The sequence below is a fragment of the Stegostoma tigrinum genome, chromosome 22 (genome assembly GCF_030684315.1).
Source record: "Stegostoma tigrinum isolate sSteTig4 chromosome 22, sSteTig4.hap1, whole genome shotgun sequence".
NCBI lineage: Eukaryota > Metazoa > Chordata > Chondrichthyes > Orectolobiformes > Stegostomatidae > Stegostoma > Stegostoma tigrinum.
In genome coordinates, this window is record NC_081375.1 from 13,442,081 (window position 1) to 13,464,733 (window position 22,653).

A 22,653-nucleotide genomic window follows, 5' to 3' on the forward strand; every position below is an offset into this window, starting at 1 on the left:
TTGTAAGCTAATACAATCTGTTATCCAACTATTTTGCAATAAACCACTTCTAGTCACTTGAGTGTGCGCCTCTCTTGCTGAATACTTATCTGTGGTTAATCCTTCACCACTTCATAATAGTGAGTCCCATGACCCATTATGAAAGGGATTGATGCAGGCTATCTGCAGAACGAGGTATCAGCTGAGGACATCTCTTGCAACACTGCGTGAACTGCTTTAAATGAGGAAATCCGTGGAGCAAGAATCACAGTTACTTGAAGAGATGCCGGATGGAAAAATTCAGTTCCAGATGGGGCAGCATTCAGATTGGACAGGATGTGATGTGTCAGCACAGAAGCCTTTCTTTAAAAACTTACTATAGCCAGAAACAGGGGTCAAAGTACAGAATAGGGAGTGGAGGTTGGAAAGAGGCTGCATGAAGCTTCGAGGAGATACATCTGAGCCATGGATTGAGAGAGAAGCAAACATAGCATACTCAGAAGTGAGTTGAGTCCCTACATGGACGGGTGAAAATGTATATCTTTGCATGGAAAGTCTGGACTGCACTGAAAGATTGCTTCAATCATAACCTTTATTAAAACAAGCATTTTTCATCATGAAGATTGTTATTACAAGCTGCACAAAAGCTTCTCAAAATCCAGGCACTTCTTATAAAAATTTTTTGAACCGGCAATATAGTTTGACAGATTAAAACATAAGAGTCGAAGGCAAAAGACGATATTACTGAAAATACTTGTTTGAAATTGACGTTTTTTTAAACTGTACAACTGAAAATATTTTAAGGTGCAAAAATTGCTGCAACATTTAAGTTTAGAAAGGCACAAACTGATGGGAGGAAAGCAGGAATGGAACAAATCCTCTATCTTTCCAAAAAGTGAGAAACCAGCAAGAAGAAGGGAGAAATGACATCAATCCTCCACTTTTGGTCTTTAAATCAAAATCTTAACTTGATGAAAAATGGCAATTTAAAGGTTTTATGATATTCAAATGATTGAAAATAACTTTCAAAGTTTTGATGAGAGAATACCTTTGGTGTACAACATAAAGTTTGTAAAAAGTTTTTTAACAACTTCAAATTCAGAAAAATTCTGAAAGAAAATTGAAGAAAGAAGATGAAATCTTTATTAAAGGAAAAACTCGTTTCAATTCTACAGCTTTTTTGAAGATACATCTTCCTTTAGTAATAATTAGCATGTTATTACAATTTCAAAAAAAATCTTAAAATTGGAAACTCGCCAATGAGCTTCGAAGCAATGGGATTGAAATCACAGTTCAAGCTCAAAGGCAGTAAACTGAAAATACCGAATTTAAATCATTTTGAAAAGCTTTCAACATTTAAAATAAGCATTTTAATTCGAACAATGAAACAGAGAAAGTTATTGTGCCTCCAGGCAGATTCAACATGACAGATATTTCAACCAGAGAATTAGGTTGGTTGGCATCGAAGTAACAATTCAAGAGAATTCTTCATTTCTTTAGCCCAAATCAACAAGCAGAACAATTTAACACACTGCTTTATTCTGTGGGACCATGTTATTCACAGAGAAAAGGTTAAAGCTGATATCAGCACTTTTGATGCTTTGAAAGCATTCGATGGCTCTTCTGCATCATGATTGGGTGGCTCAGTGGTTAGCAGTGCTGCCTCACAGCACCAGGGACCCAGGTTCAATTCCACCCACAGGCAACTGTTTATGCAAATTGTGTACGTTTTTCCTGTGTCTGCGTGGGTTTCCTCCGGGTGTTCCAGTTTCCTCCCACAGTCCAAAGATAGAACATAGAACATTACAGCACAGTACAGGCCCTTCGGCCCTCGATGTTGTGCCGACCTGTCATACCGAACTCAAGCCCATCTAACCTACACTATTCCATGTACGTCCATATGCTTATCCAATGACGACTTAAATGTACCTAAAGTTGGCGAATCTACAACCGTTGCAGGCAAAGCGTTCCATTCCCTTACTACTCTCTGAGTAAAGAAACTACCTCTGACATCTGTCCTATATCTTTCACCCCTCAATTTAAAGCTATGCCCCCTCGTGCTCGCCGTCACCATCTTAGGAAAAAGGCTCTCCCTATCCACCCTATCTAACCCTCTGATTATTTTATGTTTCAATTAAGTCACCTCTCAACCTTCTTCTCTCTAATGAAAACAGCCTCAAGTCCCTCAGCCTTTCCTCGTAAGACCTTCCCTCCACACCAGGCAACATCCTAGTAAATCTCCTCTGCACCCTTTCCAAAGCTTCCACATCCTTCTTATAATGTGGTGACCAGAACTGTACACAATACTCCAAGTGCAGCCGCACCAGAGTTTTGTACAGCTTCACCATAACCTCTTGGTTATGGAACTCAATCCCTCTATTAATAACAGCTAAAACACTGTATGCCTTCTTAACAGCCCTGTCAACCTGGGTGGCAACTTTCAAGGATCTGTGTACATGGACACCAAGATCTCTCTGCTCATCTACACTACTAAGAATCTTACCATTAGCCCAGTACTTTGCCTTTCGGTTACTCCTACCAAAGTGCATCACCTCACACTTGTCTGCATTAAACTCCATTTGCCACCTCTCAGCCCAGCTCTGCAGCTTATCTATGTCTCTCTGCAACCTACAGCATCCTTCGTCACTATCTACAACTCCACCGACCTTTGTGTCGTCTGCAAATTTACTAACCCATCCTTCTACACCCTCATCCAGGTCATTTATAAAAATGACAAACAGCAGTGGACCCACAACTGACCCTTGTGGTACACCACTAGTAACTGGTCTCCAGGATGAACATTTCCCATCAACTGCCACCCTCTGTCTTCTTTCAGCAAGGGAATTTCCGATCCAAACTGCTATGTCTCCCACAATTCCATTCCTCCGCTTGGTGGATTCTCCATGCTAAATTGCCCATAATGTGCAGGGATGTGCTGATTACGTGCATTAGCCATGGGACAGTGCAGGGTTACAGGAATAGGATACGGTTTTGGTCCTGGGTAGGGAATGCCCTTCAGAGGGTTGGTGTGAGTCGATGGGCCAGTTAGCGTGCTTCCACACTGTAGGAATTCTGTGATTTTGATAGCATTATAGAGACAACAACATCCAATAAAAGAAGCAAAAGCAGAAATTGCTGGAGAAAAACAGCAGGTCTGGCAGCATCGGTGGAGAAGGGTCTGAAGAGGGTGTGCTGGACTCAAAATGTTAACTGTTTTCTCCCTAAAGATGATGTCATACCTGCTGAGTTTCTCCAGCAACTTCTGTTCTGTTTCAGATTTCTAGCATCCGCGGTTCTCTTTTTTATTTCAGGAAAGGACTATGGTATTCAGGAGAACCTGTTGACAACTTCAAGAAATGCGTTTAATAGACTGTCTGAATCTTGTGGATAAGGAGAATTGTAACCAGAACTAATTTGAGACAGGATTTTTGTTTGAATTTGTGAATAATTTCTGATCTTTTTCGGTTGAGTTTCAGAAAAGCCACAGAAATATTACAAAAAGAAAACATTACTCCAGAGACTCATCAGAACTGATCAACCTCAGAAGTACAAACACTCCAAACTATCTCACGACAGAGCTCTGCAAAGAGTGTTCAAGTCTTTTGATGCTAGGGGTCACTATCCAAGACATAGATGAAAAAAAATGCGCAAACAAAAGCAGATTCTCAATCATAAGAATGTGACTTCTGCACGAAAGCGAGACATGTTCATAAAATGTGCTAAAACCAGAAGCAATACTTAAAGTCTGCTCTATTTGCAAATAAACTAATACACTTGAAATACTTGACATACTTTCATCAGAACCTATTCCTTGGATGATGATGTACCTGCTGGTGAAATAGACAACCCATTTGAATCAGACATGATGAACACGCATACAAGGAACAAGAGTAGGCCACTCAGCCCTTCAGCCTGTTCTACCATTCAATAAGATCATTTACATAAATGGATATCGAACTTGATTCAAACTTGTCATGGGACCGGATGTTAGCATGTTATCTGACAGAAGTTTTTGATGGAAAGACAAGGTTACAACTTTCTGATTTGATGTTTGATGGGGCAGGCAGAACAGCTGTAAGATTAAAGGCCCGTCAAAAGTTTCTTTAAGATATGAAGTTTATCAGTTTGCAGATCTTGTGTGAGTCATGAGCCTACAACAGAACTGTTGTGCAAGGAAACATGTTTGACTCTGAAAAATTTGAAATTTGTTGAGCAATTCCAACCGTCTCAGCAAATAACACCTACTGTGTAAACCAACTTAAATCAGCTATATCAGGTACAGGTAAGCTGGATGGACTTATTGAGGCAGTGGTTGAGTTTAACAAACAGAAAAAAACCTTCTGGGGAGATGTTGTATATAGAAGTTACATTGGCGCTTTTGTAAAGCTCTCACACTGAGTATATATGACATTCTTGAGAAGTGAGTCAGTTCGAGTTGTCTGTTATAGTTGTTCTAGCCTGTTTGTCTTACCTGTACTGTTAACCATGCAATTTCACTTAACCTGATTTCTCTGAAGTGATACCAATGTTTCATATTTGCAACGTTAGGATCTATGTTGATGTTATTACTGTACAAATCAGATCCCAGACTGAAAACCAGCATGACAGGTCTAACAGTGTGGAGCTGGAGGAACACAGCAGGCCAGGCAGCATCAGAGGAGCAGGAAAGCTGATGTTTCGAATCAGGACCCTTCTTAACAATCTTAATAATCCTAAACAGCCTCTCTTTCCAAGGAGCAACTGTTATTACACAGCCAACTTGTACAAAACTGCCAACTGAATTTAATTTGTTTCCCCATGCTATTAGTGTTTTCCCAAGTGCAAAACAATCAACTCCAGAACCTTCTGGCTGACTCTAGAACCTTCTAACTGAAAGCCTGATGCATTGTTGTACTTCCTTTGTTCATTTGTGAACTCTCCCAATGTAAAAAAAAATTCTCCAGGAAGTCTTTCTCTATTACTCTGTTTGAAAGGAATTACTACAGCTATAGAATTATTTACAAATTAGTTATTAAACCTTTTCAGACAAACATAAAGCCCATATGCCGCTAATTCAAGATACCAAATAAATAATATTAAATCATACGTTACATCACAAATGTAGTTTACTAATTTTAAACCAATATAGTCTATTATCTCATTAATAGCCAAACAAGGGTGGTCAGTGCCTTGATGCTAGGGATGTTGGCCTGGTCGAGGATGCTTCCCAGCAGATTTGCATGTTCTCTGTTCCAGTGCCATTAGATGTCTGCTGTAGACAGTCGGCATCTCAGAGCCAAATAGGAGGGAACCACCACACCTCTGTAAACCATGATCTAGGTGTTGCATCATGAATACAGTTAAATGCACAATTAGTGGTTAACAGCATGGATCTCTGCAATTTACTTGACCAGGAATCTGTTATACTCTGGATACAAAACCTCAGAATCCAAGCTAACGCTACATTGTAAGAGGAGTACAATATTGGTGGACTATTAGTTGAAGATGGATTAAACAATACAATGTAAATGGGCATAATTACAAAACATGACCTGGCTTGATCTTTATGGAAACAAAAAATCTGGGTGCATTCTGTTTGTTCTGTGATATAAAACTCTTCAGTCATATTTTCGAGGTTAGGGAAAATTGATTTTTGTCTGCAGTTCTGAGTATATTGATTGTTTTGCTTAATATTACCAAAACTAGCGGGAAAGGGACATCAATACCTCAGCCAGTAAAATTATTTTCATGTTGTAAGGCAAGAATCTTTTAACAAAAGCAAAGTACTGAAAAAGCCAACCTAGAGCTTAAACTGATAAATAAGTTAATTCCCTATCTACAGACAAGCTCCATTATTTTACAAATGCAATTATAATGGAATAAGCATGCAAACACTTCACCAAAATGAAACCTTTGTTACAACAGCGAATATTGAAGTTCTATTAAATGGGAATGATTAGTTCCACAGTTATGTCTTGTACAGTAACTAATGTATCTCATTATAGTTTCATAAATGATTAAATCCAATTGCAGCAACAACTGGGAAAAAGATCAGAAGCTAAATGCTTTTAAATTGCAGGTGTTGGTTTGAAAATGAGTACCGCAGACTGTGTGGGTGCTGTTTATCTTGGTCGGTGCAGTATAATGTGGTGATAATATATTATTCTCGTTCTAATGGCCATGGGTGTCAGTGATGTAGTCATCCATGATTCTAGGCTAATGTTCTGAGGACATAGGTTCAAACCCTGCAGTGGCAGTTGGTGAAATACAAATCACAAATTATTGTGAAGGGTTAGTGTCCTTACCTCTGAGCCATGAGGCCTGGGTTCACATCTTATGTGCCTCCAGTATTGTGTCATAGCATCTCTAAGCAGGTTAATTAGGAGCTATCTATAATGATTGTGGAGTGCGGAATTTAATTGACTGGTGCTTTGTATTTGGTAAAGTTGCTGTGTCAGCTCTTGCAGGGGGAAAGCTGTTTCAGTGACACAATTTCAAGGACTGCTTAAGCTGCTTCTTTTAAAACAAGTCATACTTCTGGAGTGTTTGAAGTTCATAGAATCCTTCCAAGACGGAAAGAGGCCATTTGGCCCATTGAATCTGCTCTGACCCTCTGAAGGGCATCCCACCCTATCCTTGAAAAGAGTGAGCAGCAGAGAGAAGAATTAGAACAGGGTGCTCAACTACAATGAAATCTCCATTGAAAATCATGCAATTGACTCCAGTTACCAAGTCAGTGATATAAGCGTCATTAGCCGCAGGGATGGACCTATGTGAAGTTGTCATGCTGCAATGAAACCCCCATGCCATTGGTGGCGCTGTTGCACTTCCATGGAAGGAAGGCATAGTTACAGAATGAGAAGCTGACTTGCCCGTTGTGAATATGTACCCAGGCATTGAGAGTGGAAAAGGTTCACAGAAACTGCACATAGATGCTTTTATTTTACCATGACACTAAAAGGTACAACATACACACACTAGATTGAGACCAAGCATAGTTGTCGAGGGGCAAAAGAGCCATTGGACCAAGATACACATAGCTGGCATTCAGCAGTTACCTGAAAAGACATAAAGATAGGCAATAAAAATGAATGTCTACCCCATGCATTTTGTCCTTCCTTTTATATTTCAACTTAAAAGTACATTGTGCATCATGCGTGCCTCTGTGTCTCACGGTCCCTGAGCGCAACTCCCACAAAATCTAGAACAGAAACGGAAATTGCTGGAAAAGCTCAGCAGGTCTGCCAGCATCTGTGAAGAAAAAAAGTCATAATAAATGTTTCAGGTTCGGTGAACCTTCCTAAGAACTCCCACAAAATCTAAACTGATACTTTGGTCCAATCCGGAGGGAGTGTTAACACTATTGGAGCTGCTGCATTTGGAATGAGACATTAAACCAGTGACTTCTCAAATAGATGAAAAGGATCCCAATGTGTTATCTTGCAGAAGATTAAGAGAGCTCTGGCTAATTTTTATCTGTTCCTTTTTCTTTCATTTGTCCATATTATGAAGAGAAACCATAGCACTGGTTGATTTCTCCTTTATGTCAACCATCATTTCACTTTTTTGGATTTGGTTAGTGGCTTTAAAGCCAGGAGCCTTTTCTACTGTTAATGCTTCCAATTTATCTGTGTTGAGAGTCAGTAAACACTGATTTGCCTGACTGGTCTGAACAATATTTATCCCGTCACCATCAAGTTAAAAAAAATCTTGGTCAAACTCACAAATTGGCTGAAACAAAATAAAGAACTGTGAATTCTGGACATCTGAAACAAACAAAAACAGAAATTCATAGTGAAACTCAGCAGGTCTGGCAGCATCTGTGGAGAGAAAGCACAGTTAACATTTCGAGTCCAGCCACCCTGTGCCCAAACAGCTCGAGTTTCTCCAGCAATTTCTGGCTTTGTTTGTTTCTCACAAATTGGGGTGCTAGGTTTCTGCTGCTGCATTTATGGCTGCCCTTCTGAAGTATTCCATCAGCTGTAAAATGCTTTGGAACAGCTTGAGGTGGTGAAAGGCGCTACATAAATGAAACATTTTCCTTTTGACGTGGGTGGTGGCCTGCAGTGAAAATAGTCACTATGGTAATATTGCTAACCCCTGCACGTTAACACTGACCTGGTGAAAAATCCAGCTCACGCCAACTCTAAACCTTGACCCTGTTTTGATGCAGTCGTGTGGTTCTGCATGTCCTTAAACATGAAAATGATTTGCTTCATTTTGTTTCACCTTCAATAGTATAACGCTAACATTGAATTGCTGATAAGTTCACTAAAACTGAGAAGCCCTCAGCTAACTAAGAGTAATGAAAGCACATATAATTTGTTTATTGCAGAATCAGCTAATCAAGCATTGCCATCATTTTCAGTGATCTACAAAGGCTTCCGTCATTTGTCATTGTCCCAGCTCAAACTAGTATATTCTAGAGAGGCTCATTTTTCCCACTGTATATTCTATCACTGTGGATCTTGTGTAAATCTCATTGAATGACTGACTGTGCTTGTAATTTGGTCATACACAGCAGCAGGTATTTCATAATCCGAGGTATTTCACAATCCGCAACGTTTATAACTGCTGGGTAATTGGTTTTAATACTTCGCTACATAGAAATTGCCATGAAAACTCTGCAAATTATTCAGCTTGATTTTATACACAGTGGAGTCACTCTTAAAATATCATGATGGGGCTTTGAAACCAGCACAAATTGCACATGAAGCAAACCTTCAGCCTCATTGCAGCGAGTATTATGCAGAACGATCCTGAGATTGCCAGTATTGTCTTTATTTATTAAGGAACATATGTTTATGTCACTGTGGATCCATCTGACAGGATTGTGTGCTGCATTCCATATTTAAAACCACATGTTCCCATTGTTTCTCAGCATTATGTGTCCCTTGTATGTGCCAATAACAAACAAAAACAACCTGCCTTTGTACAGTGCATTTGACATGTTAAACCATTCCCAAGGCACTTTGGAGAAGCATGACCAAGCAAAATTGACACTGAGCGACAGGGAGAGGTAGGTTTTAAAGTGGAGATTGGGGCACAGGCAGAGATGAGGTGCTTTCATGGCTGGAGAGGTGGTCACCATGGGAGAGTTGAGGAAATTACCAAGATAACAAAGTGTGAAGCTGGATGAATACAGCAGGCCAAGCAGCATCTTAGGAGCACAAAAGCTGACGTTTCGGGCCTAGACCATTCATCAGAGAGGGGTCTGATGAAGGGTCTAGGCCTGAAACGTCAGCTTTTGTGCTCCTAAGATGCTTCTTGGCCTGCTGTGTTCATCCAGCCTCACACTTTGTTATCTCGGATTCTCCAGCATCTGCAGTTCCCATTATCTCTGAGGAAATTACCAGCTGGCTGGAATGGCTTAGGTAGCGGTTTTCTCAATTCCAGGTGCTAATTTGTTGCTACCATGGACTAACTGGAAACATCTTCTGTAGATTGTACCTGGTAATGTGCATCTCACCACTAGGAGCTGGACTGTCATTCTTTGCTCCCATTGCTGTGGGCAAGGTCCTCATTCATATAGACAACAGGCTGTCGGTGGTTTGTGTATCACTGCACAACATTGCCAGTGAAAATGAAATGAATGAATCAGGTGCGTAGACACCGGAGGCTTGTGCAAATCAGCAATTGTCTGTTATTTATTAACTATCTCATTCATATTCAGTGATATATGCCAAGAGAGGAGAGATTAATGCTGATTAACATTGAGCCCCAGATTGTGGATGGTGGAAGCAGGAAAGAAAATGTTTACAACAGTGGGGCAAAATTAACTGTAAAACTAAAATGAGGTAAAAGTCATTTTGCATGTTTTTTTTTACCTGTGCAAATAAAATAGATGCTTAATATGGCAGGAAAGTTGTATTTCATAATGGCTGTTTTGTTCTGCTATTTCCTGTGAGAAATTAATTATTCAGGCCAGATGCTTCCAGATTTGATCACTGGCCCAGGCTGAGTGAGCTGATCTCAGCTGCAGTTAAAATTGATCTTAGCACCTCTGAACTAAGGAGGGGAATATCGGCAGAGTTGCTGCTCGTCAGTCTGCTGTGTATGTGTGGGCCTAGGACACAAATTAGTTTCTGGCCTAGCTTCAGTGCTGTTCATGGCCAGATGTTGTTAATGTTTACACAGGGAGCATGACCATATGCCATGGGCAATGTCGGGAGGTGGGAGGGTGTATGATCTTAATCTCCATCTGTTTAACAGCCAGTCAGAATGCGCTGCCAAGGGGACGCTATTGCTGCTATCGAAAGCTGTCTTTACCCTTGGCGTTTGGAGTGGCTGGGGGAGGGGACGCAGAGGTGGGTCAAATCCTACAAGAGGTTGTTGAAATGTCACAAGAATGTACTGCCACAGGAAACAGGAAGTGAAGCTCAGGCACTTCCCTGGAGGAAGGAAGGTTTGTTTATTGGCTACATTTTTCAGCTCTTTTCCTGCCAAGCGACGGCCAGGCTATTTTTCTTAGTGACCTCCACTCAGTAAAGTTACTTGAGACCCACACGAATGTAGACAGTCAAATTGTAGACTGGGTGACTAAGAAGGCATTTTATTGCACTTGCCCAAATTGATCAGACCTTTCTTGGGATGTCATGTTGAGGTTGACATTGGTGAGGCTTCTTCTGGAGTACTGTGCCCAGTCCTGGTCATGCTGTTGTTGTAAGGATATTATTAAACTGAGGGGGGGTGCTCAGAAAATATTTACCAGGATGTTTCCAGGAATGAACGGTTTGACTTATGTGGAAAGGCTGGAAAAGTTGGGACCTTTTTTCACCAGAGCATAGGAGGTTGAACGCTGACCTTATCGAAGTTAATAAAATCACGAGGGTCTGTAGATAAAGCGAATGCCAGGTGTCTTTTCCAAGGGTGGTGGATTTCAAGACTGGGGAGCATATTTTTCAAGTGAGAGGAGAAAGATGTAAAAGATACATGAGGGGCAACCTTTTTACACAGCGAATGGTTTGCACTTGTAATGAACTTCCAGAGGAAGTGGTCAATGCAGGTACAGTTACAATGTTTAAAAGACATTTGGATAAGTACATCAAAAAGAAATGACTGAAGGTGCAGTCGGGTGGGACTAGTTTAGTTTGGGATTATGGTCAGCATGAACTGGTTGGACTGAAGGGTCTGTTCCTGCACTCTTTGATTCTATGACTCTACATAAACTGGAGAGAAACAGGCAGTGCTAATGACCCACTTCCCATTATGACCAAATATTGTCCATCATGATATAAAAGTGTTGAAAAGAATCCTGCATGTGCGCCTTAGTTGCCTGGTTTAATGTGGTTTATATTGACCTGTCAATTGGAGTTGAGCAGTCAGCAGCACAGAGCTCTCACTGCCAAGTTTACGTGGAAACCATTGAAGGAGGAAGAATCTAGGACAGAATATGTCCTTTTCTTAGTGTTGCCACTTGCCCAGATATTTTTCCCCTGTTGTCCAACAGTAAGTAAAGTTACCATAGTCGTAAAGGGCCACTGTTTCATTAGAAAGAGGCAACTGGTGGTGGTTTAACCTGAGGGTCACCACACCTCAAGCAAGGGGAGAGGCTGAGAAAGAGAGTTCTTCATGTAACCTCAGCTGATGCAGGAACTGAACTCACGCTGTTAGCATCACTCTGCATTGCACACCAGCCATCCAGCCAACTGAGCTACCAATCCCCAAGTTGTGTTGTCATACAACCAGAGGTCCATATAGCTGCGAAATGACCGGGGAGAGGGTGAGTTTAACCTGATGGTCACCATACTTAAGGTGGGGGGTGACTATGAGAAGACAGGAACCATCATGGGAACCTTAACCAGTGCTGGATTTGAACCTGTGTCACTTTGCTTTGCCATCCAACCAACTGAGCTAACTGACACTATAGCCAGCAAAACACCTTTCCATAGTTAGGAAACCCAGAGTTGTAACTCAGTTTTGTGTGTTTTTAGAGGAAACTTTCTCATTGATTTGCTGTGCTTTCTCTAATCTGGGGTTCAGTTCAAGAGATGCTGAATGGCTTTCAATAACACCCTTCGCTTGCTGCTATTCTTCATTTGTCAATCTCAACACAGGAGTCCAGCACTTTATCTCCACCTCACGCTTCAATCAGGCTGGCTGCTAAAAGCTGGTAACCTGCAGGAAATGATTTGTGACCCAGTTCTCTGCCACCTGTTCCATCTGCACAAATTTCACAACAGTGCTTTGAGACTGAAACAGGCTGGAATTTCTGGTCTCAGTGTGTGCAATGAAGTTAGATACCACCTTGTTAGCTTTTTTTGAACAGGCTGTTTCTAGGGCGCAAACACCAGTAAAATAACAATAAGCTATAAATGATTGCTGTAAAACCAGCCTAAATGTGTCACTGAAGAATTCTTCTGCTAATCCAATACTACATCTCATTAATAAAGAATTAAGGTTTTTAGCTGTTTCTTTCTAGCTCGTAAAATACAGCAAAAGGCTAATTTGTAGTTCAGTGCTTACAGACCAACATTTAAAACCAGGAACAGAAATTGCTGCGAAAACTCAGCAGGTCTGGCAGCGTCTGTGGACAGAAAATAGAGTTAGCGTTTCAGTTCCAGTGACTCTGCTTCAGAACGGCAGAATTTAAAACGGATGCTAATTTATAATTTATAATTTTCTCAAGCCAACAGCCCTATAATCAGCACAATTAACATTCCATATTGATAGAGTAGCTAACAGTTTCTATAGCACAGAAAAAGATCTTTTGATCCAACTTACCCATGCCAACCAGATATCCTAAATTAATCCAGCCCCATTTGCCAGCATTTAGTGTGTATCCTTGTAAACCCTTCCCAATCATATACCCATCTGGGTGCCTTTTAAATGTTGTAATTGTACCAGCCTCCACCACTTCCTTTGGCAGCTCATTCCATACATGTACCACCCTCTGTGTGAAAAAGTAGCCCCTCAGGTCCCTTTTATATCCTTCTCCTCTCACCTTATCTATGCCATCTAATTCGGGACTCCCTTACTGTGGGAAAATGACCTTGACTATTCACCCTATCCATATCCTTCATGATTTTATAAACCTCTATATTTCACCCCTCAGCCTCTGATGCTTCAGGGAAAATAGTCTCAGCCCATATCAGCCTCTCCCTGTAGTTCAAAACCTCCAACCCTGGCAACATCCTTGTAAATCTTTTCTGAGCCCTTTCAAGTTTCATATCATCTTTCCTATAGCAGGGAGACCAGAACTGCCCACAGTATTCCAAAAAGTGGCCGAACCAATGTCCTGTACAGCTGCAACATGGCCTTCCATCTAGCATACTCAGTGCATTGATCAATAAAGGCAAGTATTACCGAATACCTTCTTCACGACCATAATCATAGAAGGAAGCCATTTTTCCCAGTAAAGAGCAAAAAGGCAGTTCCATTAAGCGAACTATCTGCAATGAAGCCACACTTTATGAACAGCCATCCGAGAGTTCCGAACAAAAATAAATAGTGCCCTGTCATTTGGGAGTTGAATGCAGGTACAACTGTTTATTAGGCAGCTGCTTTAACCATCTGGGTGCCAAATCCAGTACATGGTTTCGCAGAGGAGGATGCGGCGTAGTCTGGGAAGCAGACTCAGTAACTGCGCAGACCATCAGAAAAGAGGCTTGAAAGAGGAAGACTGAAAGAACCAAAAAGGAAAGCAAGGCAAAAGAGGTGCATAGACCAGTTACTTGTGTTTGTAAGCCGAGAAAGAGAAACATTGTTCAGGATGGGCAGGATCAGACACCCAATCATATGATAGTTCTCAGATTTTATGGAGCACAATATGGTGCAAAAGATAAAAGAAAAATGCTGGATGATTCCAGATTGGATGGAGTGATAATAACTGGTGGTTGAAAAGCATACTGGAAGAGAAGAAGAAATTATGATAAAGGGTAGTACAAGGCTTGTATGGAGCATAAAGACAGTCATGAAACTGTCAAGCTGAATGGTCTGTTTCTATGCCATCAATACTTTGTACAAAAAGAGTTACTGAGGAGTTTGCAAAATGAAAAAAAATACTATTAGGACCAGTCCAAAGCCTAAAAAAATTCCAAGTGATAAGTTGAGGCAGGCTAATTCCTTTTACTTGTTCTCTTCAGATTACGTGAGGATTGAGGGCTCTGTGATTATGTAATTTTCAAGCTGTCAAATCAAAGCTGAAATTTTAAGTTTTAAAACTTGACATCATCATTTTGCTTTAAAGTGGCAGATTACAGCTGCCATGGAATTGCATCGAGGTCGGAGCAGATGGGATGTGAGACCGACCAAGAGCTGCACATTCATGGTGCTGACTCTAGGTGACAAAAATGAGGATTATATTTTGTTTCCAACATTGAAGCACATATGACTCATATCAGAAAGAAAAAAAATCTTGGTGATATTTGATTTTAGTAAAGTAAGCTAACAGAGGCTTTAGCCATCCCTGTGCAGTATGTCTGGCTCTGTTGCCTGTTTTGTACCATATTAGACAATATATAGTCATCACAAATCTAAAAGGTCTCAGTGACTTTTATCCCAGTGGAAACGAACACTTGTATCTGTCTAAACATCTGCATAGATTATATTCTTGGGGTTATTGGCTGCAGTGCTGTCTACATGCTGCCGCTATTTAAAAACTATTTCCAAAATACATTTCATTTTGTGAGTGTAAATTTCATGCTTGACATGGAGGAGAATACTTGGAAATGGAGGTACTCTTCCTCTGTTTGTTTCCCACTGTCAGTGTGTACCATCTCAGAGGTGTTCGGACATTAGCGAGAAAGAGCAAATGTGAAGCAGCCCAGCAGAACAGCAGCAAGACGTTTGGGTGCAGAAGCTCTAATGTCTGAACTGGGACAGCCCCTACCCACTGTAAGACTGGTGCGGAAAATAGCAGGATTAGGGTAGATTGTAGAGTTCTGGGGGCTGTCAGAGAAAGAGTAGAAGTAGCTTTATTTTTTTTGCTTACCCACCTTGCACCTGATCTCGCAATGCTGATCCTACAGTGAAAAAGGGAAGGTGTTTCATTGCCCACATCTGTGCTATGCTGTGATAATGATGACTTTTTTCCAACAATATGTAACCTTTAGAAATGCTACATTATTCTGGCATGTTGATAGAGGTTATGCCATGACTACAACTTCAAAAAAAAGCAAACCCATATAATAACTATGGAACTTAAACTGACTATATTGTGCATTTGTGTCATTTATTTATATATTTACATATTTGTAGTTTGTAATCTTTTGTAGAATAGGGTATAATGCCCTGAGACAGGCCCTTCAGCCCATTGCAGGGTTTAGAACATAAGAAAATGGAGCAGGAGTATGCTATCTGGCCTATTATTTAATATTTATTTATTGAACTAAATCTAAACCATTGTGAGTTAACATTTGTTATTTAATAAGATCATAATCTTTTCATGGATTCAGCTCCACTTACCCACCTGCCCACCATGACCCTTAGTTCCTTTACTGCTCAAAAATTCATCTCTCTTTGCCTTAAAGTCGTTCAATGAGGTAGTCTCAACTGCTTCACTGGGCAGGGAATTCCGCCGAATCACAAACCTTTGGGTGAAGAAGTTCATCTTCAACTCAGTCCTAAATCCACTCCCCCTTATTTTGAGGCCACGCCCCCTAGTTTTAGTTTCACCTCCCAGTGGAAACAACTTTCCTGTTTCTACCTTATCTATTCCTTTCATAGTTTTCTATATTTGTGTTCGAGTAGCACTTCCTCCCATTGTTTCTCAGCTGTAGTTACTGTTGTAACCCTCTGATCCCTTCTCCCTCATTTCCATGTATAGTCTCCCCTTAAGTACATCTATACTATTCACTTCTACCACTCCCTGCGGCAGCAGGTTTGAAATTCTCACCAGATATCTCTTTAGATAAAGAGGTTTCTTCTGAATTGGATTTTTAGCTTTTAAATACCCTTTTCTGCCTTCACAGGATTTAGCAGCATTTATTGTCAGATCCTAACTGCCCTTTAGAAGGCGGTGGTGAGCTGCTGTTTCTTGAACCAGCCTACGGTGGGAGTAGATACTCCCACAGATGGAAGGCAGGTGTTAGGAGCCTGCAGCAGCAAAAGAACAGCAATATAATTCTGACTGAGCATGGTCTGTGGCCTGTGGGTTCTTTGCATGTGGTGGTGTCCTCATGCAGCTGCTGCCCTTGTCTTTCTAGTCAGTACAGGTCACACTTTTGGAAGATGCTGTTCGGGAAAACTTTTTGGCATGCTCAAATTGGACCAAAGAGTCCATTTCCTTGCAAATGACTCCATAACTCTATGATCACAATGAGAGGAAGCTTTCTCTCCATAGGCATGATATTGGAACTCCTTGTAATTTTAAAGACTTCTATTAGGTCATCTCTTAGCCTTTTTTTTTCTCTTGCAAAATGAGATGTATCCTGTCAATCCTGTCTTAATATATCTACCTTTTAGATAGTTTGAAGTGATCTACCACACACTACTGAAATGTGAAGTCCAAGTGTGTAAATTCACCATTTTTATGACTCAGTTAACAGTTCGGAGTTAGTTCATAGCTGTAACTCAACTGCAGAGGGAATATTAATTGTGACTAACACTGAGTTAATAGATCCACAGGATATCAGGTAATTTATTCCATGCAATTTTTAACTGATTGAAGGCTAAATCAAAAGGTCATTAGTGACTTCTGCAAAACGGAACAATTTCCATGTGAATTGTAGAAAGTTCTTGAAAAGAGTAACTGAAAAAGTGGGACCTTATTCAAGAAATTTGTGGCACTTCATGGAAAATTTTTGTGACTTTTGAGTAATCTGACAACTTGAATTGACTAACGTCAGTCATGTGGGTTTTTATCTTCTCAGATGGGATGCCAATTGGTGAACTCACGTGGTCCTCCTCGCTTGCTGTGGTAGCCGTGTCTTTTTCCGGTCTCTTCACCTTTATCTTCCTCATGCTCGCCTGCCTCTGTTGCAAGAAAGGAGACATAGGGTTTAAGGTAAGAGCTGCGAAGGAAATTGGATAAATTAATTATTGACCGTATCTGCCTTCTGTTTAACGTCTGTTGTAGCTTCAAGCACAGTTGATCAAGATCGGTTTACCATGTTGTCCTGAAACTGATTTTAGTACATTCTGAAATTTTGCTTCTTTGAGCAAAGTAAGCTTGTCTGCCAAAACAGTTTGATGGTGGCTCCAACTGATACATTTGAGTTTGCTACAATGCAAAGAATTGAGGATTACTTTCAGGTACAAGTTTACCAAGAAGTGTTTACAGGTACAGGTATTCTGAGAACTGTTAGCAGTACAGGTATACCAAGAAATGTTGCATATATAGGTGCATCAAGGACTGTTTGCAACTATGGGTAGACTAAAGACCTGTTTGCCAATACAGATATACTGAGAGAAATGTTTTCAGGTACAGATAGACGGAGAATAGTTTCAGGTATATGTATACTGAGAAGTGTTTCTGGGTACAGGCAGATTGAGAACTGTTTGCAGGTGCAGGTGCACCAAGGGGTGTTTGCAGAACCAGTTTGCCCCATGTCCACTCTCTCATTGATGTAACGACACTATGTGACTTCTCAGTCATACACTGGTCCCAGGAGAAGCATTGCCAGGGAAAGAGTTGAACTTGAGCTGAGAAAAAGAGACAAACAAAGGGAAGGACATCAAATGGAAGTCCGGTGTAATTCCTGGTAACTGACTTGCACCAGCATTAGGACAACAGTTGTATTCTTGTGTCATTATAAGAACTACAGTTGGATAATGAGAGTACCTGAACTAAATCTAAACCATTGTGAATATTGTAATAATGCAATATCGTGCTTTATATTCATGTGGAAAGAATACCTTCGGAGATAAATGTCTGACAAAGATTTGGTTAGATCAACCAACAGCATAGGAAGCAGAGAAACTTTGACCCCACCCTTGTCTGCCTTCTGGAGAGACCACTCTCTCCATGACTCCCTTGTCTGCTCCACACTTCCCTTCAACCCCACCACACCCGGCACCTTCCCCTGCAACTGCAGGAAGTGCTACACTTGCCCCCACACCTCCTCCCTCACCCCCATCCCAGGACCCAAGATGACTTTCCATATTAAGCAGATGTTCACCTGCACATCTGCCAATGTAGTATACTGTATCCACTGTACCCGGTGTGGCTTCGTCTACATTGAGGAAACCAAGCGGAGGCTTGGGGACCGCTTTGCAGAACACCTCTGGTCGGTTCGCAATAAACAACTGCACCTCCCAGTCGCGAACCATTTTAACTCCCCCTCCCATTCCTTAGACAACATGTCCATCATGGGCATCCCGCAGTGCCACAATGATGCCACCCGAAGGTTGCAGGAACAGTGACTCATATTCCGCTTGGGAACCCTGCAGCCCAATGGTATCAATGTGGACTTCACCAGCTTCAAAATCCCCCCCTCCCCCACTGCATCCCAAAACCAGCCCAGCTTGTCTCCGCCTCCCTAACCTGTTCTTCCTCTCATCTATCCCCTCCACCCACCTCAAGCCACACCTCCATTTCCCACCTACCAACCTCATCCCACCTCCTTGACCTGTCCGTCCTCCCGGACTGGCCTATCCCCTTCCTACCTCCCCACCCATACTCTCCTCTCCACCTATCTTCTCCTCTATCCGTCTTCAGTCCGCCTCCCTCTCTCTCCCTATTTATTTCAGAACCCTCTCCCCATCCCCCTCTCTGAAGAAGCGTCTTGGCCCGAAATGTCAGCTTTTGTGCTCCTGAGATGCTGCTTGGCCTGCTGTGTTCATCCAGCTTCACACTTTGTTATCTTACCTACAACATGCCACAGGTTGAGCTCCAATATTAATATCATGTTTTATCAGTTATCAGACAGGCTACAAGATAAAACGCTATATCTTGTACCAATCTCTGTTTTATAACAGTACATCTATTATCCAGCAGTTCATTCAGCATTCCTGACTGTGTGTCAGCATGCTGATCTTAATTGTTGGATATAATTTTAGCCCAAATTGAAGTTTGAGAATATAGTGGGATTGAGTGGAATTCTGCCTTTATTCCACAGCCCCTCTCCCACCAATATTGCCTCTGTTGTTTAATTTTTATCATTCATTCATGGGATGTGAGCATCACGACCTGAACTATTGCTTATTACCCATCCCTAATTACCCAGAGGGCACTTCAGAGTCAACCACATTACTGTGGGCTTGGAGTCACATTTAGGCCAGACCAGTTAGGAACAGCAAATTTCCTTCCCTGAAGGACATTAGTGAATCAAACGAGATTTTTCTGACAATTAGCAATGGTTTCAAGGTCATCATGAAGCTCTTATTTCCAGATTATTATTGAATTCAAATTCCGCCATCTACCATGGTAGAATTTGAATCCAGGTCCCCAGAACATTAGTTGCTGGATTAATATTAGAAGCATTAGTGCTACCATCATTCTCCCCCCAAATCAATGTGTTGCTTTAATCAGAGAGCAAAAGCAGACAGGATGTAAAAACTCACATTGCACCAGATCTGAACACTTCTCCATCGATCAGGTTAGTTTAAAATTGCACACAATTATTTTCAGAAAATCAATAAATAATTTGAGGCAAATTTAATTTACAAAATAGTTTCCCATTTCATTGGAAAGATCAAACACTAGGAACTTGGGCCCTCTCGTTGCCCAGGAAGTTCTTATTCAGAGGATGGGGAGGTTCCCTTCCTCTGACGGATGTTTCTGAAGTGAAATCCGGGATACAGGAATGTGGAGGGACACAGGCAGTGCTCCAAGATGCCTTTCCTTACAAACTTGGAGTGATTCGGAAATGATTGTTTCGCCCGAATTAAGAATAAAGGATTTGATTTTATGCAGCACTTTTTGTGACTTTAGTACATCCTAGAGTGCCAAAAAAAAAACACTTGGGCAGCACGGTGGCTCAGTGGTTAGTACCTGCTGCCACACAGCACCAGGGGCCAAGGTTCACTTGTAGCCTCAGACTGTGTGGTGTTTGTGTGTTCTCCCTGTGTCTGTGTGAGATTTTTCCTCCGGGTGCTCCGGTTTCCTCCCACAGCCCATGATATGCAGGTTAGGTAGACTAGCCATAGGAAATGCAGGTTGACAGGGATAGGGTAGGGAGGCAGGTCCGAGTGGGATGCTCTTTAGAGAGTCAGTGTGGATGTTTTGGGTGGAATGGTCTGTTTCTACACTGTAGGGATTCTGTTGAAGGGTAGTCACTGTTGCAATGTAGGAATCATGGTCATTAATTTGAACACAGCAAGATTCAACATGCAGCAACGAGATAATGAGCAGATATACAGATTTTCTCCAGCAGTAATGTTGTTTCGGCAATAAATGTACTCCTGCAATAATCACTGAGAAGTCTTTGCAGCTCCAAAGAAAGCAATGTGCTTGTCAAAACCATTTCATTTTAAAGTGTAGACGAGAGGAGTAATCACCAGATCTGCCTGGGAATGCAAATTGTCCAGTAGCTTGTACAACCATGTGTTATGTCTCAGTCTGCATGAGGATCATGCCAACGCCGCGCGTCTCCAGCTGTCATTGAGTTAAATGTGAGATTTGTTTGAAAAATGAAACATATTGGATACAACATAATATTTCGGTAAATTGGAATGATTAAACTTTTTCAGATGTCTTTCTTAATGTACCTTTTGGTAAGAGTTGACAACAATAATCAATTTGATAAAGAGCATTTCATGTAAGATCATGTTTTGGTGCTGTTTGAGTTACTGAGCTGGCAAGTTGCTTGAATTCACTGCTGCATTTTTCTCCCTTTTTTGTTTATTAATTGACGGATGCTGCTACTTTTCCATTTCGCTCATGGAGCTACATGTCCAGTTCATTTGATATCGCTAGGAACCCGTGGTTTTCTGGCCTGCCTTTCTGATCTCCTTTCTTTAAATTTTAAAAATTGAGTTGTGAGACATCTTTGGAGAGTTCAATGATTCATTTCCTCATTGGGAGGAAGGTAAAAATCCAGGAGGTTAGAAGTCAGGGCAGTTAAGCCATCCTGGCTGGTAGGTGTTGAAGACTTAGTGTTTTTAGCCTGAATGAAGCATTAAGTGGCATGAGATTTGGCAGTTGACAGTCTAACATTGACAATTTGTGTTTAACAGCCGTTAACTATGCATTGTGTGAAAGCTTTAAAGGACAGTCAGATGGCTAAACATGTCTATTAACAGTAAGCCCAGCAAGTGCTATTGTCTATATGATGGTCAATATCTCGTCTATACTTCGTTAGTTAGAATTTAAGAGTGTGAGTCTGTGGTATCTCCATCAATTGTTAGTGCTTGAGCGACAAGGCTGTTCTGAGTAAGTTGCTCTTGGCAGAGTCTGTGTTATGTCCACAACCGTCACATGCACTTGTGGAAAGGATCATTGTGATTCCATTGAGCAGTTGAGAGTGTTCAGTTGGTGAATAATGATCACTGATACGTGTCAACAGAGGAAAATTAATACCTGAGGAGTTTGCCAGCCCAGCTGAGAAGTTAATGCTTTCAAAGAAACGTGTGAGAGGGGAACTTTAAGAATCGGGCTCAGGCCAGCAAATATCTAGTGGAGGAAGGCACCAAATTGAACAGAAACCCAAGCAAAAACATTGACTAACAAATGAGACACTGGGGGTTAGGGTTTGGATCCTGGCTGATTTATCCATTCATTTTTCCACAATCTTTCTCCAGCTTTGCGTTCCTGTCTTACAGCTTCTAAGCCTGAAAGACGAGAATTTGTGCAAAGGGAATGAGTCAGGCACAGCTTCGGCACAGTTGGGCAGCCGTGAGTCGACACACCCTTGTATGGTGTGAGGGAAAAGACCATGACTGTGCTAACCAGTCATTTCACCAATGACATCAGCACACACGCAATAATGCAGTGAAATAATTGTTTGTGAAATCTGCCTGAGCTTCGACTGCATAATTAGATGTTTTCAAGACTTAACTTTGCAAATTTCTTTCCAGTAATTATTATTTTGAGTCAAATCCACAAGTTAGCTGTGCAGCGCTATTCAAAATGCCTTTACATAGGCCCATTCATTTACAGCACTGTGGCTGAATCTCAAGACCCCTAATTTAAAGCTATGTCAGCTGTAAGCAGTGCTAGCATTAACTTGAATCTAAATTTGGTCGAAAGTTTCAATAAATAGCTTCAATAAAAAAAAGGAAACAAGAATTTTGGAATTTGAAAGCTAACTGCGTGGGAGTAAATGGCTCACTTCTATTTTGTCCCCTGATTCATTTAATAACTGCAAACCTCCATTCTTTCAAGAGTAGTGAAGGAGGTAACATAAATTAGATGTGAGACACTGCACCTTTTTCCATGGAGCAGCACAGACCGCCCAACTTGTTGAGTAGCTATTAAGAGCGAGAGTTCAAGAATGTTTTACCAGCAGTTACCAGACAACCATAAAACCCCAGCTAAGGATATTGCTATTACAATTACAGTTGCAATTCTGGTAATTTCTCATGAACATCCTATAGGTGGAATGTTTCTTGATCAGAGTTTTAAATTTCCATATTGTTGTGAATTTTTTTTCAGTATAGCTAATGATTCTAAATAATCAGTGTTTTAAAACTGCTCCCTTAAGAGAAGTAAGGTCATGTAATTAAATTTTCCCACATTTTTTCTGATAGATTTAGTACACGATGCGCATGTTGGTACCTATTAAATGGCTCCACAATTATCTTCCATCATCAACTGCCTTTTGGGACATGAAACCACTTACTCTCCATCCATCAGTAGCTGCTCATGTTCGATCT

General features: G+C 41.1%; 1 protein-coding gene across 8 annotated transcripts in view; it reads left to right on the top strand.

Annotated features, from left to right (window-relative positions):
- aatkb (apoptosis-associated tyrosine kinase b) overlaps positions 1 to 22,653 on the top strand; it is a 374,036-nt gene that overhangs the window by 249,676 nt on the left and 101,707 nt on the right. For all 8 annotated transcript variants that reach the window (XM_048555198.2, XM_048555200.2, XM_048555199.2 and 5 more), the window contains one exon: positions 16,770 to 16,903. In XM_048555198.2, coding sequence (XP_048411155.1) covers positions 16,770 to 16,903 — 134 coding nt within the window. The remainder of the gene's footprint in view (positions 1 to 16,769; positions 16,904 to 22,653) is intronic.